The sequence below is a fragment of the Eptesicus fuscus genome, chromosome 9 (genome assembly GCF_027574615.1).
Source record: "Eptesicus fuscus isolate TK198812 chromosome 9, DD_ASM_mEF_20220401, whole genome shotgun sequence".
NCBI classification, from domain to species: domain Eukaryota; kingdom Metazoa; phylum Chordata; class Mammalia; order Chiroptera; family Vespertilionidae; genus Eptesicus; species Eptesicus fuscus.
Window position 1 is genome coordinate 6,818,533 of NC_072481.1, and position 18,450 is coordinate 6,836,982.

Consider the following 18,450-nt stretch of genomic DNA (forward strand, 5'->3'; position numbering starts at 1 on the left):
TTGAACCAGCCACCATGGATCGACGCCCAACTACTGAGCATGATGATCGCATTTCAGAGGAATGGCTTTCAGGTCCTTGAGTTGTAGGAGATTACACACACACACACACACACACACACACACACACACACACACACACACACACACACACACACACACACTTCAAAGGGATGGAGAAAGGATTAACAATTTTAAGCCCTTAGAGCAATTATAAATGTTCTAAGAAAGGGAGGTCAGAGCTGATTGTCAGGTGTTGGCTAGAACAAACAAACAGCCCTGAGTTTTCTGGAGAGGAACTCAGAGAGGGGCTGGATTGTCCCAGGGACACAGCTTTAGGCTGCAGGAAGCCACATCAAAATTGGGTCAAGTTCTTAGGGCAGGGGCTTGAACAGAATGTTCTTGCGAGAGTTTTTGCAGTTCTCAGGATGTACCACACTTTGTTTATCCATTCATCAGTTGATGGACATTGGGTGTTTCCAGTTTTTGGCTACTGTGAATAGTGATGCTGTGAACATGCGTGTATAGGGTTTTGTGTGAATGTATGTTTTCAGTTCTCCTGAGTATTACATACCTAGGAGTGGAGTTGGTGAGTCATATGGTAACTATATGTTTAATTTTTGGGGGGAACTAGCAAACTGTTTTCCAAAGTGGCTGCACTGTTTTATAATTGTACCCAATAATGTATGAGCATTTCAATTTTTCCTCATCCTCATCTGCACTTGTAATTATCTCTCTTTTGATTATAGCCACACTAGTGGATATGAAGTGGTTTCTCACTGTTTTTTTTTTTTTTTTTATTAATATATTTTTATTGATCTCAGGAAAGGAGAGGAGGAGAGAGATAGAAACATCAGTGATGAGAGAGAATCTTTCTCAAATGTCTCCTGCATGCGACACATTGGGGATCGAGCCCAAAATCCAGGCATGATCACTGACTGGGAATCAAACTGATTTCCTGGTTCATAGGTTAATGTTCAACCACTGAGCCGCTGGCCGGGCTCACTGTGGTTTTGATTTGCATTTCCTTGGCTAACAATATGAGTATTGTTTCATTTGCTTATTGGTCATTTATATGTCCTGTTTGGGGAAATGTCTATCCAAATTCTTTGCCCATTTAGAACTTGGTTTATTGTTTTCTTTTTAATTATTAAGTTGTAAGTGTATTTTTAATATCTAATTCTAGTCCATGATGAGACATATGATTTGTAAATATTTTTTCCCATTTTGTGGGTTGTGTTTTCACTTTCTATTATTATTTTTTAATTCATTGAAGCAGCATGCCTTTTCGCTAGCTTGCCTTCATGGCAGAGGGAAGTAAAGAAATAAGTAGGCACAAAGTGTGTATGTCCCGCTGATTTCCTGTGTCTAGGTGTGGGGACACAGGCAACTCTATCATAGAAGAGGGAGGGCCAGTTATTATCTGGGCACAGCGGTATTCCTTTCTTCTAGTGTGTCTTTATGTGTCTTCTGAGTTGACTTAGTGGAAGTATTGTAGCTCTCCTCTGTGTGTGTCCAGTTTGTGATTCTAACACCGAGGAGCTTGAGTAGCACTGGCTCTGTGATGTGTATATAAAATGCCAGCTCTGAGTTACTTAAAGTGGCTCAGGGCAGTGTGACTCCTACCGCTAGTATTCCACCCGTAGCAGTTGCCTAAATGTGCTTTTATTTTTCTCCCCTTTGCAGTTAAAAATTCAAGATGTTCATTTGCGCTTCGAAGATGGTATTACCAATCCTTCCCATCCTTTTGCCTTTGGCATCTGCATTAAGAATGTGTCCATGCAAAATGCTGTGAATGAGCCTGTGAGTATGAAATATGACTGAGCCAGGAAGAAAGCAGTAGTTGTGGGGTGTTGGGGCTCTGCCTCTTGTCATTTTGCCTCATGTGAAAGAGATTGCATTCTTTTCCACCGTGGTCTTTCCCTGGCATGTGTGTCTCTTGCCTGTATGTAATACATCTAATTTGCTGAAATAGGGAAACAGTTAATTTTCTCTGACCTTTTGTTATGTCACTCATCCTTTAAATGTTGGTGCAGCCCCTTTCATTTTATCCACGAAGGAATCAAGGTATGGAGAGGTTTTCATCTTTGGTGTTCTTCTCATACCATGTGCACTCCCAGGTAAACTCATCTGTTTCATCGTTTCAGTTACCACCTGGGAATATTTGCTGATGGATTCCACTTGAACTCCATTCTCCCCCTCCTGACTGACCTTTATATTCATATCCATCTACCTGTGGATACAGACACCTCTAGGGCATTTAGGCTTGTCCTAACCAAAACGATCCCATTATATCCCATCTGTCCAATTTGCTCCCCTGAAACCAACTTTTTCCCTTTATTTTCTAACATGTTACTGAAGATCCAAACAAGCAAATGAAAACTAGCATCTTACGAACGCTTTTATGTGTGAGACACTGTTCTTTGTGCTTTGCACGATTGCTCATTGAATGCTCCATGCTTTTCGCCACCACTGTTGTCCTCCTGGTATGGCTGAGGGTGCTAAGGTGCAGAGCGCTGAGGGGAGGGTGGGTCACCTCTACATCTGGGGTGCAGAGCGCTGAGGGGAGGGTGGGTCACCTCTACATCTGGGGTGGGCAGGTTGGTCCCCCACCTGTTTTTGTAAACAAAGATTTATTGGATCCCTGCCGTGCCCTTGTGTGTATTGTCTAAGGCTGCTTTTGTGCTGCAGCGGCAGAGGTGAGTCGTTACAACAGAGACTGTAGGTTCTACAAAGCCTTAATATGCACACGCTGGCTCCTTTCAGAAAACGTTTGCCATCTCTGCTCCAGATCATGTGTTCTTACCCACTCCCCTGATCTCTAGAAGCTCCGTGCTCAGCCTTCCACTTCTCATTCCTCAATGTTCATGTCCATTTGATCACAGCGTCCTGCCGATTTTTCCTGCACAGTGTCTCAAATGTGGCTCTTCTCTTAGTCACACTGCAACTGTCTGAGTTCAGGATCCTGTCAGCTTCTGCCTGGGCGGGCTGATAAAGCATCCTGTTCGGTGACCTCCTTGCTCCCATCCCAGGCTCTTGATTCATTCTGTGCCAACGCGTCCCACCCTTTTCCATGCCACGGCACACAGAAAACAAAGATAGTATTTGTACAGGACACGGGGGCAAAGGATGTGGCTAGCTCAGAGTAACCAAGTATTTCTAAAAAGTAATTTGATCCTATAAACTTGCTCATTATCTTTAAAAAATTTTTTTTTATTGATTTTAGAGTGGAAGGGAAAGGGAGAGAGATAGAAACATCAATGATGAGAGATAATCATTAATTGGCTGCCTCCTGCACGCCCCCTACTGGGGATTGAGTTCACAACCCAGGCATGTGCCCTTGACCAGAATTGAACCTGGGACTCTTCAGTCCGCAGGCCGACACTCTAGCCACTGAGCCAAACCGGCTAGGGCTTGCTCTTTATCTTGACGTGACTCATGGCTCCTTTTCTCTGGCACACCAGGGGAGCTCTACTTTGCACTGTTGCCAGAGTTCTGTTTCTAAAACACATACCCGGTCCTGGTGCATACCTGCATCAGCACCTTCGGGGCTCCCTGTCACTAACGTATGAGCTCCAAGTCCTTGGTGTGGTACATACGTCCTTTCTTAGTGTGTCAGGGTCTGGGCACAGCCATAACAAATGACCTCAAATAGGTGGCTTCAAACGACAGAACTGTATTCTCTTGTTCTGGTGGGTGGAAATCCATAATCAAAGGGTTGGCAGAGTGGATTCTTTGGAGGCTCTGAGGGAGAAACGTTCCAGGCCTTTCTCTTTGCCTCCGGTGATAGCCTTGGCATCCTGGGCTTGCAGATGCATCTTTCCAATCTCTGCCTCTTTTTTCACATGGCCTTCTCCGTTGTGTCTTTTTTTCCCCCCTTTTCTTCTTTAAGGGCACCATAGGGCCCACCCTAATCCAATATGACCTCATTTTAATTTGATTACATCTGCAAAGACCCTGTTTCCAAATAAGGTCCCATTCATAGGTTTTGGGAGGACATGAATATTTTGGGGGAGGAAACTATTCAACCCAGCACACCTAGTAACATCCGATCTACTTTTCTCAACACCTAACTACCAAATATGTTCACACACATGTATGATTACTGCCCCACAGCACATGAGCCGTGCTCCAGTTACACAAACTCGCTGTCCTCTGAGGTTATCAGGCATTTTGTATCGTTGGCCCTACTCTTTGCAATGCATCCCAGCCCTTTCCTCTTACCAGCCCTATGCCTGAAACTTACACATCTCTGAATCATACAGTGTTGTGTTCTCTTTGTTTGCTCATGGCATCTTAAATATTCTTCCCCTGCTTAATTAAAATTATTTGCATGTTTGTATTCCCACTTAGCTAGACTTGAACTCTGGGAGAGCAAAACCATACTTTAGTCTAGTTTTGTATCCCCAGCACCTTGCAAAGGTGCCTGATGGATAATTCTTCACAAATGGCTTGTTGAATGAATGAATAAATTATGAATATGGAGTCATCTTGTTTTGTTCCCTGTCTTACCTCAGGTGCAGAAGTTAATGCGGAAAAAGCAGTTAGATGTGGCAGAGTTTAGCATCTATTGGGATGTCGATTGCACTTTATTGGGGGATTTGCCTCAGCTGGAGTTGCAGGTATGATTTTGGCAGAGGGCTTTATTGCAACACTACACTGAAGTAAAGTGGTGTAGGGTCACTGTCATAGGTTTTTGTTCTCTGTGTCTCTGATTCCTGTGCCCATCCCCCCTCCATAGGCACCCACTCCCATGTGTGTTGCTTGAGGTATTTGCTATGTGTGTAATGGAACAATATGTAGTGTTTTGTGTATGTTTTACATTTATATTGCATTTTAGATTTCCTTGTTTTCTTTTTTTCACTTAAGGTTATGTTTTTAAGATGGATCAGTGTTGCTGTTTATTCTTCTAGCTCATTGCATAATCCACCGTATGCATCAAATATATGGTTATCCATTCTTCTAGCCACGATATAGTAGGCATTCAGATTTTCATTGAACAAAGCACCAGATAGGATTCTTAAAGAAGAGCTTTCTTATGTTTATGTTGACACTTCACCTTTGGTGGAATTCCGTTAAGAACTACTTATAACAGTGGTCGCCAACCGGTGGTCTGCAGACCACTGGTGGTCATTGAGGTCCGAAAGATTGGTGACCACTGACTTAGAAGATCATTATAAATCATTCTATATAATAAAAGGCCAATTGTCCCCTCAACCAGGAGTTCGACCAGGAGATAGACCAGGGGGAGTGGCTGGCCGGCCAACCGCCTGCGGCCCTGCCCCCTGGCCGGTCCACCCCAGATCGCCCCCCGACCCCCCATCGCGGGTGGGCCAGCCGGCCATCCTCCGGAGTCCCCTTCTGCTGGTCTAGCCTGGACCCGATTGGGGCGGGCCAGCCAGACCCCACCTGTGCATGAATTCATGCACCAGGCCTCTAGTTGTATATAAAGTATTACTGTTTGTGAAGGCTTACAAAAAATCTGTTTAATCTTTTTCTAAAGTAATTGTAGTTGACTTAAGTGAAATAGAGAAAAAGGACTCACTTTTTGTCCCACCCAAGATCTTTGGCTTGCATGCTATCGTACGGAATGGTTTTGTTTTGTAGTTTGATTAAATAAATACTGTGCTTCCATACAGTACAGCAGTATGCAACTATAAAATAAGGGCAAAGGCCATGTATAATGGTCTCTAAGATACAGTATTACGTTTTAAAAAACCAAGGCAAAACAGGATATATACCATTTGTGTAAGAATGGTTACAAAACAAGAAAACTGACAGAGGTTCTTGTGACACTCAGGAGGCCATGGGCAAGAGCATGGAGAGCCGCGATCATCACTACATCTTGGAGCCTGTGTGTGCATCTGCCCTTTTGAGGAGAAACTGCTCCAAAGAGCCTCTGAGGTCTCGGCACACTCCCCGTTTTGAATGCGACATCCAGCTGGAGACCATCCCCTTGAAACTCTCTCAGGTACCCCCGCTTCCCCCAGTGGTCTATGCTCTCACCGTCAGACTTGGAACTGGGGTGAACGAGCATGTCGGTAGAAGGGTCGCAATACTTCGCAGTACCCGGTAGGAAGGAAAGGACACAGAAAGTTGTACCCACAGTTGTGGTGGGTGTAGAATCCATCGTCTGTAGTGCGGTCGGATTGGGCGGATCTCAGGTTAGTTCTGAGTTGGTTTTTAAGTGCTGGTCAGAGCACAAGAGCACAGTCATATCAACACTGAACTGTCAGTGTCCTGGGAGAGGTGCCACTTGGTGCTGAAATTTGGGTTTGCACTGGTTTTCAGTTCAGTGGATTGACTAATATGAATTGTTCTTGTGAGATACATGTCTTAACTGGGTAAAAGCAACAAATCAGTTCTAACCTAGCATCTCTTAATCTCTATTAAAAGCTGCAATACCGGCAAATCATGGTATTCCTCAAGGAGCTGGAACGGAAGGAGAGGCAGGCGAAGTTTCGAAAATGGAAACCCAAAGTGGCCATCTCTGGGAAGTAAGGACTCGCCAGTTGTTGTATATGAAGTACATTTTTTTTTTTTTTTAATATGGATCAGAAATATCCCTCACTGTTCTTTGCACATGGCTGGAGATAAGAGTAGAGTCGATTTTTCTGGCCTTTAAGTGCCATTTCTGTTGTTTATCACTGTTGATATTCTGACTGTCTGTTGATTTGGTGACGTGTTTCACCTTAAGTGGGCGTGGTGGAAGTGAGAAGGGCCTCTTGGTCTTGGTTAGCAGGTAGACTGGGGTTGCTCGGATGGGACCTGATTCTTTGAATCTGCTTCCCTATGTCTTTTCTCCCAGGTGGTTTGGTCGACACTTATGTAGTGCACTTTCTAACTTCTATAGCGAAAAGAAATCTCTTCATGCTGCAGTGATAAAGAGGGCCAATCCAGTGTATTAAAATTCTCTTAGGTCCTGTGCACTCCCATCTTTCCTGAAGTATTCCACTTAAAACCTTCAGTAGTCACATCCTTGGTAATTACCTTACGATGGCCTTTACCTTCCAGTCACCACGTGACTGTCGGTGGAGGGGACCGATAAGGGTCATTCAAACCAATTGAGGGAGATGTTTTTCTTATATGATGGAGGAGATTTGCTTCCCCCCCATGTTGAATTTAGCCCAATATTTTATTTTATTTTTTTTTTTTTTTTTTTTTTTTTTTAATTTCTTTATTGATTAAGGTGTCACATATTTGTCCTCATCCCCCCGTTCCCATCCCACCCCTCTCCCCACGCATGCCCCAATCCCCTGTTGAACTTAACCGTTGGATAGGCTTATATGCATGCATACAGGTCCTTTGGTTGAACTCTCCCCCTCCCCCCACCCTCCCCCTACCCTCCCGTATCCTCCCTCTGAGGCCCGATAGTCCGATCGATGCCTCCTTGCTTCTGGTTCTGTTCTTGTTCCTCAGTCTATGTTGTTCATCATTTCCTCTAGATGAACGAGATCAAATGTCACTAGATATATACTAATAAGAACTGAATGTGAACGAGCAATAATAGTTATGCTGACAGGCAAATGAATCAATCTGTAGCGAGCTTCCCCCTGGACCAACAGTTCTTTTGAGACCCAATTTCGATGTCCAGTAGTTCCTTATGTGTACATGTCAGCACTGACCCCTCAGCTCTGGATGGTGGACAAATGGTGGTAATGGAGGTCTGACTCCCTCTGGTTTGGTCTCGGCCGATCCCAGGGGCACGGCGTCACCTGGACTAAGGGGCACGTGGCCTCACCCATATCCAAGGGGCGCGTGGTCTCACCCGGGCCTGGGACCCAGCCTCACCCGGATGGATCCAGGGGCGCACGGCCTCACCCGGACCCAGGATCTGGCTTCACCCGTACCCAAGGACACTTGGCCTCTCCCAGACCCAGGGGCACGTGGCCTCACCCGTAGCCCAATATTTTAAAATGAGGTTGCGCCAAAAAGTGACGGCTGACAAGAGAAAAGTTGTCTCATAGGAGTGGTGTTCTGTGGGCTGTCCTGGTTTGACAGCATTTTAGTTGCTTTTAATGTAAGAAGTAATGACATTGTTACGAAATATTTCAGCTGCCGAGAATGGTGGTATTTTGCCCTGAATGCTAACCTGCATGAGATCAGAGAGCAGAGGAAGCGCTGTACCTGGGACTTCCTATTGCACCGCGCCCGCGACGCTGTGTCCTACACTGACAAGTACTTCAGCAAACTGAAAGGAGGCTTGCTGTCTGCAGACGACAAGGTGAGCGGACCGTTGCCTTGTGTTTCTTGTCGTCAGAGGGTAAGAATGCTGTTCTCTCAAAGGCTGAAGAAAGTGGAATCTGTGAAGGAATCAAGTCCCTTGCTAAGGAATTTCATTTCACGGGTAGAGTGGGTCTTACTAGGGTGAGAGCTTGTTGGAAGGCCACGGCCTCACCTTGACCAGAAGCATCCTACACCTGCTGCTTGAGGAGAGCGGGCCGTGGGCTGGGAGGAGGGAAAGGGGCTGTGGTCCAGCCTCGCCTTCGTGCCCACTCCCCGTGCCCATCCCCTCCTCCCTCAGGCTCTGTGCAGGGCTCGCAGAGACTCTTCAGCTAGTCACCTGCATCTCTTCAAAGCCCATTCTTCGTCATTGATTTTTTCTCTGAGTCTGAAGCTCATCTCTGTAGGCTTTGGCCTAAACTTTCCCTAATCCCAGTTGATTTGCTTGAGTTTGGAGGTAGAAGCTAGGCAGAGGGGATGAAATAGGTGGTGAAGGTCAGCTTTTCTTGCTAATTGTAGGGTTAGAGCCTCTTAGAACCACCAGGCCTGACCTGCTGGCCTGGACCCCAGCCTGCTCTAGTGCATCTGCCTCTGTCTCCTAGGGGAGGGAGTGGGGATTGCCGATTGCTTTGCTCCTGGATTTGTTTCCGTTTTGTGAGCATCAATTTTTGCAAAGCAATTTAGATTGTTTCTAATATTTCTTCTCAGGTGTTATCTCTTAATTAACTGTTTCTTTAGTAAACCCTTCCAAGCAAAAAGGAATATTACTTTCCCTTTAGCAGCTGTCTTCACTCAGGCTGCTCTGACAAAATGCTATAGCCTGGACTTAAAAAACCAGCCATTTATTTCTCACAGTCTGGAGGCTGGGAAGTTCAGGATCCAGGTGCCAGCTTGGTGGGGTTCTGGTGAGATTTCTCCTCCTGGGTGCCTTCTTACTGTGTGTGCACATGGCCTTACCTTGGTGGAGAGAGAAATCTGTCCCCTTTCTCTTAGAAGGGCATTAATCCCATCATGAAATCCCACCCTCACAACCTCATCCAACCTAATTACTTCCCAAGGTCCTTCTCCAAATCCCGTAACATTGGGGGTTAAAGCTTCAGCATATGAACTGAGCGGGGCACAAACATTCCTCCCATAAGAGCATCCCACAGTGTGATAACCACTCAGTGCTGAATCCCTAGGTGTTCTCACCTCTCCCGCTGGCACCCTGAGACACGACTCACTCACTTTTTCACCAGTGTTAGGCCTGGTTACTGACATGGGAAACTTCTGGAAAGGATGGGGTCAACCAGACATTTTTTTTTTGTTGTAAATTATGTGAAACACACGTAATTTCCTTTTCCTAATGTTAGGGTATAAGAACAGTTTAGGATAGCTAATTCTGTCTTTTGCACATTTGCATGTAGCTGGTGGCCATTGGTCTTTCCTAACTAGCAAGAAACAAATTAAAATCACTACCTCTTCGCAAATGCGCGTGTGAAACAAAGGAGCTGGAGGTCTGCACACTTCTGGTGTAAACTGGGTCCTCAGTTTCCTCATCCAAAGTGGGAAGAATAATAACTAGTCACCTTCCTCTGTAGTTACCGTTGGTCTCAGGGACCAAGTACAGTTGGGGTTATGTGGAAGAGCTGTTTAAACCGGAAGCATAGGAGCCATGGACCTCGCTATTTGTCTTCACTGTTTCTTGGTCTTCAGTGGAGATGTTGGGGACCAGTCCTTGTAGTGAGTGGTTTGCGAGAGTGTCCAGTTCTCTGGAGCTGTAACACCTGTTCTGTTTGTTTGTTTTTGTTTTTACCCAAATAGGAGGAAATGTGTCGGATTGAAGAGGAACAGAGCTTTGAGGAGTTGAAGATTTTGCGTGAGCTGGTGCACGAACGATTTCACAAGCAAGAGGAGCTGGCAGAGGTAAGGAGCCCTCTGAGAAGACGTGCTTGGACCCAGCACTCTGAGCGCTTTGCCTTGGATGTGCTTACGCTTGGGGGGTGGAGGGTGGGCAGCCACAGCTGGTTCTGTCTTTGGGTCCTCATGTTGCTCATTGTTGATTGACACAGAGCCTGCGAGAGCCTCAGTTTGATTCTCCAGGAGACTGTCCCGGAGACCCAGGCAGCGGTGCGGGCAGTGGGATGCTGCAGTATCTTCAGTCCTGGTTTCCTGGCTGGGGCGGCTGGTCTGGGAAGCCAGTCGAGGGGCTGTCAGCAGAGCAGCACGAGCAGTGGACTCCTGAGGAGATCCTGGGTAAAGCGGGCTCCTTCCCGTTAGCCCCCTGGGTGGCGGTGAAGGGAGATGCTGGGTTCATAATAATTTGTCTGTTACTTTTGAAACAATCCATAATATTTTCAAGCAAACAAAAAGAAATAGAGATTGGTAAAACGGTCTATCTTATTTTCATAGAGGCAGAGAGAGGAGGTTTCATTTGCAACTCTGTTACTAAATTTGAATATTAGCACCTTGTCAGGTAGATCTTAGCGACAGGGATGGTAAGAGAAGTAAATGAGAGCAAGTTCAGAAATTTTAAACTCTGACGCTCCAATCCCAGTCCAGAGCCACTCTTCAGACCCACACTAGCCCAGTATGGTTTCCATAGCCACACATGACCGTTTAAACTCTAATTAATTAAAATAAAATAAAATAAAATAAAATAAAATAAAATAAAATAAAATAAAATAAAACATTCACTTTCTCAGTCACGCTAGCCCCATTAGCCACACGGGCCAGGTGTGCCCACTGCCCTGGGCAGTGCAGGTGGAGAATGTTTCACTGTGGTGGGCAGCACGGCTTTATCCTGTACTTGCCTGTGAACCTGAACGTCCTCCCGGTTGGGAATAAGTTGGTAAGAGCCGTGATGAAGCAGTTGGGTCGTTTTAAATTAGTGGATAAAACAGTCACCCACAACTTTGGAGTTCTTTTCAAAGAGAGGGAAAATGGATACACATGTCATCATGACTGATCAGTGTGCCTGGTTTTGCTTCGGAAGTTTTCCCACGTACTTTCTTAATGTCGTTTCTTCCTCATGGGCAGGCACCGAGGACTTTTTTGACCCCGCCGCGGATGCCTCCTGCATGAACACGTACACCAGGCGAGACCACGTCTTCGCCAAGCTGAACTTGCAGCTGCAGCGGGGCACCGTGACTCTGTCGCACCAGGAGCCAGGCACTCCTCAGACCCCGGAAAGTGCTTTCATGCAGCTCGAGTTTTCAGGTACTGCCCCGAGAACCCCCTGCTGGTGGTGATCTCTCAGGGGGCCCGTGTCCATGCGAACCTCATTATTTGGGTAGTTATGTTCTGGCCGAGATCATTGTCCCCAGGGGCAAGCACAGAGTTAGGTGCCTAGGAGCCTCTGGCTGTAACACCCATTAACCGATCAGTACAGAACCTTGTCTTACGTGGGATGCGTTTAAAGACACCTTATCTAATATGATCTGTTGATTCATTAATGCTGAACTCACGGCCAGCAGTAGTGTAATGCCTGCCTGAGTGAAGCTTATCTAACACGGAGATTTTTCTCTGTAAGACACACCGCAGCCTTTTTGTGCTCAGGGGTGCTAGACAGCACTGCAGCACTATGCTTGGGGCCATTGTGAGAAGTGAAATCAACAAAAAGCAGGAAAAGGCAAAAACCTTGGCACTTAATGGGCCATGAAAGGGCACAGTGTACAGTGTGAGAGCTGGAACAAGAAGGCAGAGCGTGCTTTGTTCAGCCTCGATTGGGAACGCACATTTTTGCTGCCCTGCCCATGTCCTCGAAAGCACCATGAGCATTGATTTTGGGGCAACATATAAATTTTAGTGAGTAGGCACAGTCGCAAATCCGGAATCGGCCAGTGATGAAGATCAACTGTGTTTGACTTCTTCTTGTGACTTTGCATTAAAGTTGTATAAATAAATACAGATGTTGGGTTTTTACATCTCACAAATATTTTATTTCATTTCATAAAATAGTCACTTACCTGAAGTTTCTAGCATAGCTTAGAGGTAAATGACATCCCCGCCCCCCCCCCCCCCAAAAAAAAAGCCAGTTTGTTTGACTTTATAATCTTGAGAATCAGTTAGGATTTCATAAACCTAATATGGACTAGCAGATTGCTTGAATTTAATTGTAAAGTGCTCTCTTAAAAATTAATTCTGCTATGAAGTGTCTGATATTCCTTATATATTTGTATAGGTGGATTTACACACATAGACCTATAGATAAACAGATAGGGTTTTTTTTGTTCCGATTTCAAGGCAAAATAGTTCATGATATCTACTAGTCCTCTGTAAAATATTATACCTAATGCTTATAAAACACTTTAGGCTGTCATGGCATAGTATCAACTCTTATGTTTATTTTTTTATAGATGTAAAACTTTTGGCAGAATCCCTTCCTCGAAGAAACTCTTCCTTGCTTCTAGTCCGGTTGGGTGGACTGTTTCTTCGAGACCTGGCCACAGAAGGAACCATGTTTCCTCTTCTGGTTTTCCCTAATCCAGTATGTACAGCGTGGGGGTGGGGGGGGGCGTGGCAAGTCCATCTGGGTGATGGTGATGCAGGTCTGTTTTAGGCAAGCAATAGTTAACATTAACTTGATTCACTTTGACATTTGATCATCTTGAGACAGATGGCCAATTAGAGACAATCTGGAGTTAGATAAGTTTTTTATTAATTAATTTATTTATTTTAATCCTCACCCTAGGATATTTTTTCCATTGATTTTTAGAGGGAGGGGGGGAGGGAGGGGGGAAGAGAGAGAGAGAGAGAGAGAGAGAGAGAGAGAGAGAAACATGGATGTGAGAAACATTGATTGCCTGCCTTCCACGTGCACCCTGACCTGGCTGGGCATCAAACCTGCAACCCAGGTACGTGCCCTTGACCGGGAATCGAACCTGAGATCCTTTGGTGTGCGGGCTGAAGCTCTAACCATTGAGCACTCTGGCTAGGTCTAGATAAGTTTTTAACATTTGTTAGAGAGCAAGTGTTGGTGGGATTTATGGCAATGTCCTCTTCCTCCCCTGAACAGCTTTATAAGTCAGTGTTGTAGCAAACATGGAATAGTTTGCTCTGATTTGGAAGAAAATGCCATTAGCACTGCTGTTGTCTGCATTTCAGGGTTAATGTTTGAATTTCATCTGTGTCTGACAGACCTTTGTATGCATTCTGACCCTTAGTCACTTGATAGGACCTATTCTCTTTCTAAAGTTCCAAGAAAAACCACCTCAATTTCTATATATATGCTAATTTTTACCTAGAATATTATTTACTAGTTAGATCTTCAGTCTTGATAAATTGTCCAAGATATGGTCAGAATAATTGAATAAATTTAGCCACTTACTCTGCCCATAATTTTTTTTTGTTGGGGTGTGTGTGGACTTGTGGAGATAGTGGGAATGCAGAGTGAGAGTTTGAACAGCAGTACACGGTTAATATTCCTTATTTAGCAGTCATTCATTAAATGCTCGGAATGCCAAGTAGCACTGTCAGTGCAGAAGAAAATGTGTGTTTTCACTAGGTTGGGAAAAAGGTACAGACTTGAGGGATTGTTCTGCAAGTCGTCTGTGATCTGATGTGAGATGAGCTTTGATTTGATTGTGCTCAGTGAGAGCGATGCCAAAGTTTTGTGCCCTCTCCCGCTGACATTGATGCGTTTTGTGTGTTAATAGCAAAAAGAAGTTGGCAGAGTTTCACAGTCTTTTGGTCTCCAAACAACATCTGCAGACAGAAGTGATCACTACCCTGGTAATTTGTAATATGTTCTTAAAACTAATCCTGAAAAACACGATGATTACAGATCAGTAGTCTTGCTTAGCAGTAAAAGAGGGGGCGTGTCCTGTTGTGTGCCCAGTGCTTTGCTGTGTGGACCCCCGTGTGACTGGGAGGCAGCCTGGTGCTCTCCGGGGCAGCCTCTCAGGTCTTCAAGGTTCTTGGTTTTCTTAATGGGAGCAAATGCAACCACCTTTCTTGAGGAGTCCTGTCATAATTAAGGGTCAGTCCTTATTAAGGGTCATAAAATGTATGTAAATGTGAACTTATTTAGCAGTCATTCATTAAATGCTCGGAATGCCAAGTAGCATTATATGGAAAATAATTTAGGAGATGTCTTTTCTCCAAATGCCTCCTAGGCCCGTTAAGAATTGGGTGGTTGATTTTGCTGTGTTCCGTTTTCTCACTCTGGTTCTTTCCTCCAGCTGCGGGCCCGGATGCCCCGGTGTTTGAGATGCTGTATGAAAGAAACCCAGTGCACAGCCATTTCGAGAGGCGGCTGAATGTCAGCACCAGGCCCTTGAACATCATCTATAATCCCCAGGCTATTAAAAAAGTAGCTGACTTTTTCTACAAGGGAAAGGTTCATACCTCAGGTTAACTTTTTTGTTTGTTTGCTCTAATGTTCCTTTCTCAAGACATCTTTCCTGTCATTTCTGGCACTCTGGACAAGGCTTATTGCATATTCAGGTGGCCTGGTAGTGGTAGAAAAGGCCTGCAGAGCACGTGGGTGGGGTTGTCTTTGGAAAGTCTCTTTTCCAAGAGGAATCAATATCCTTAAATATTGTCTTTTTCTTTGCCTCTATTTAGCAAACATTTTTTAATACTTCCTATTCCATTCGGATGGCGGTTTCGTTGGCTACCCAGGATATTTTCGATCACTTGAATTTAGGAGGCATGTCCAAGGATTTCCTTTTAGATGGCAGACAGGATCAATGTCTGTGTTGCATACTTGGTGCAGCATTAAATACTGCCAAGTTCATCACTGCCCTCTCCCACATCACTGACATTAGTCTTCCTTTGTTTTCTACAGTAGATGCAGAAAAGGTACTTTTGTTGAAGGGAAATTGATACAACAATATTACTTGGCTAAATGTATCCTCTCCCTCCCTCTTATAATAATTAATGAAGCTGCTTTAGTTTTTGGTCTCTTTTTGAATTCTTTTTGTGTTAATACTAGCCATACTTGTCTTGGCTTTATTGCTCCTTCACTGATAGAATATAGAAGGTATTTCCCTCTTAAATTCCATGTCTTCTTTCTTTTTTAAAAAAATATATTTTTACTGATTTCAGAGAGGAAGGGAGAGAGAGAGAGAGAGAGAAATATCAACGATGAGAGAGAATCATTGATTGGCTACTTCCTGCACACCTCCTACTGGAGATCGAGCCCGAAACCCGGGCATGTGCCCTTGACTGGAATTGAACCCGGGACCCTCAGTTTGCAGGCTGACGTTCTATCCAAATTGGCTAGAGCCCATTTCCTCTTTCAGTGTAATGCCATATACTTTTAAGGTTTTGGTTTTTTTTTTTTTTAATTTTTTAATTTCTTTATTGATTAAGGTGTCACATAAGGTTTTGAAATAAAATAGTTTGGACTCTTTCAGACAATAATTCAAGAAATTCTAGTACCTTATTTACCTTCCCTGCCTTTCTCCTCAGGGTTGTCCCTCACCCATCTGTGCCTCGTTCCTGTTACCCTATATAGTGCCAGGACAGGCCAGAGGAAGGAACTGTTGTCATAGACTGTTTTTTAGTTTTGGTGGAAATTCTTGGTGAGAACAGATGTCGCAGCACTTTCGACCACCACGCCATTTGGAAGGTCTGATTCTCCTGTCTGTTTCAATCTTGCAGGTTTTGGTTATCAGTCTGAACTTGAGTTGAGAGTGGCTGAAGCTGCCCGGAGGCAGTATAACAAACTGAAGATGCAGACCAAGGCAGAAATCCGACAAACTCTTGATCGTCTTCTAGTGGGTGACTTCATTGTAAGTGGATGTACATCAACACTATTGCGGGGCTGGGGAAGGGGCAGGTATGCGCTCTGTCAAGTTCTTTACCTGTTTTGGATGGGCATGCTTGTATCAGTTATACTGATTAAATTGAAACTATGAAATCCTTATCAGCTAGCAAAAAAAAAAAATCTTGTCTTTTACAGTCAGAGTTTAGTGAATTAAAAAATAAAAAATAAAGATGAATGTCTGTGACCAGATCATGTTTCTTCCTTGTACCAAATTTGGAACATTCTCAAACTCATCTTTGTTCTATTTTCTAGACCTGATATTTTATAAATGTTTCACTTAAGAGTACCCCCTTTTCACTTACTGTTACAGAAGAAAAATAGCCAGATTTATCCCTCAGTTTCCATTTCAGGATATGATGGTCACTTTTTGATGCTAAGTGACCAGCTGATGCAAGGATGTCATAGACAGGGAGAGCCAAAAACCATCAATCCAGCCAAACTCAGTTTCCTAACACTAGCATGGAGGTGCACTGCCGAGACGTGGCAGTAGATGGCGCAGTTAGAGTGTGGCTTCTTTTGGACAGTGCAGAGCCCGTTGGGGTGTAAGGGATGGCAGGAATGTTCTAAATAAAATGTTTCAGGGTCTGTGCATAGTATGGGATGGAAAATCAGTACTGTTTTCTCTTTTTGTGTGTGAGTTTCAACACAAATTACTATTAGTATCCTATTTTCTTAGACAAAGATTTATTTTTGATAACATACACATTAGCTTTTACTACATACATGTAATTGAGGCCATTTTAGTTGCAGGGAAGAACAGGTGACACATTCATGAATTCTTCTGTTGTTTTTTTATATATTTCACATGTCAAAGCTTATGTTTTTCACTAAGGTACTCTAGCTTGAAAGTCCATAGTTACTACTCTCTATAATAAAAGCCTAATATGCTAAGTGTCCAACCGTTCGACTGTTCAACCAGTTGCTATGATGTGCACTGACCACCAGGGGGCAGACGCTCCGACTGGTAGGTTAGCTTGCTGCTGGGGTCCAGCCGATTGGGACTGGGCGAGATGGGCCGGACATGCCCTAGAGCCCTCACGCAGTCCCTCCCCGGCCTTGATCGTGCACCAGTGGGGTCCCTCGGCCTGGCCTGTGCCCTCTTGCAATCCAGGACCCCTCAGGGGATGTTGGAGAGCCAGTTTCAGCCTGATCCCCGCAGGCCAGGCCGAGGGACCCCACTGGTGCACGAATCCATGCACTGGGGCTCTAGTAAATAAATAAAAATATTTGGATTTTTATGTTTATTTGAGTTCTATCATTTCTGCAATACTTTATAGTACTAAGTTATGTAGATTTAGGAACAAGATCTTTCTTAAACCATCGGTCATCATAATTAAAGAGCAGATAAATCTCCAAACCAGTAATTTGCTAATTTCCCCCCACTTGACATTGCCTGTGGTAATGTCATAAATTGTCAAGCTTTTGTTTTATACTTTGTGTCTAATATCAAAGACCATTAAGTCATGTAGTAGCACTAGGAGTGGCCTTCAGAAAGGCTTGAGCCCTGACTTATAAAACTGTTCAGTTTCAGCAATGTAGTTAAAAGTTATTTAATTGTAGTTTGTTTTATTTTTACAGGAGGATAGTAAACGGTGGACTGTACGACTAGATATTTCTGCCCCTCAAGTGATATTTCCTGATGATTTCAAATTCAAGAATCCTGTGTTAGTTGTTGTGGATCTTGGAAGAATGCTACTGACAAATACCCAAGGTATAGTGCGAATGGGGAGCAATGAAAACATAACTTGGTAGGTTAGTCTGTCTATGCTTAAGCAAGTAAAGCTTAAAAAAAGGTTTGTTAACATTTTAAAACTCCAGAGTTCATTTGTTACTTTAAAAATAACAGCTTTATTGAGATATATTTTAATATATATATAATTCATTCATTTTTGGCATATTGCTAGAATTGTGCGTCTGTCACTGTTTACCTAATTCCAGAACATTTTCATCATCTCAAGAAATTCTAAACCCATTAGCAGTCACTCACTCTCCATCACCCCCTCTCCCAGCCCCTGACAACTACCAATCTATCTCTGTGGATTTCTCTGTTCTGAACATTTTTTTTTTTGGGCGGGGAATTTTAGAGGATGTTTTTTAAAGCTGCGGACAATGAGACAAGGAAGGTCTGGGGAAATGAGCCTAGTCTGGTCTGCTTTGGCTCCCTAAGAAGTCAGAGAAAAGGGGACCTCGGGGACAGGCTCAGGGGGTTTGCCTGGGATGAACTGCTGCTGCCCTTTGCTGCCCTGGTTGCAAGCCTTATGGGGTCCTTTAGCGTTTAGGAGATGCATGTCTTTGGGGACAGAAGTGGAGTGGAGGGCGTGGGTATGCTCCTGAGGGACAGAAAGTGCCTGTTCTGAACAGTTTATAAGAACGGAATTATCAATAGGCTTTTTATGTCTAGCTTCTTTCACTTAGCATAGTGTTTTCAGGGTTTATCCACGTTGTATCATATGTAAGTACTTCATTTCCACTTAATG

The 18,450-nt window shown here is 44.2% G+C and overlaps 1 protein-coding gene across 1 annotated transcript in view; it reads left to right on the forward strand.

Annotated features, from left to right (window-relative positions):
* Positions 1–18,450, forward strand: part of VPS13D (vacuolar protein sorting 13 homolog D) — a 222,901-nt gene that overhangs the window by 13,449 nt on the left and 191,002 nt on the right. The window contains exons 6-18 of the mRNA XM_054720656.1: positions 1,684–1,800; positions 4,515–4,619; positions 5,798–5,968; positions 6,394–6,494; positions 8,053–8,221; positions 10,024–10,125; positions 10,272–10,455; positions 11,239–11,418; positions 12,558–12,688; positions 13,857–13,932; positions 14,382–14,552; positions 15,808–15,938; positions 17,552–17,684. Of these exons, the coding sequence (XP_054576631.1) occupies positions 1,684–1,800; positions 4,515–4,619; positions 5,798–5,968; positions 6,394–6,494; positions 8,053–8,221; positions 10,024–10,125; positions 10,272–10,455; positions 11,239–11,418; positions 12,558–12,688; positions 13,857–13,932; positions 14,382–14,552; positions 15,808–15,938; positions 17,552–17,684 (1,771 nt within the window). The remainder of the gene's footprint in view (positions 1–1,683; positions 1,801–4,514; positions 4,620–5,797; positions 5,969–6,393; positions 6,495–8,052; positions 8,222–10,023; positions 10,126–10,271; positions 10,456–11,238; positions 11,419–12,557; positions 12,689–13,856; positions 13,933–14,381; positions 14,553–15,807; positions 15,939–17,551; positions 17,685–18,450) is intronic.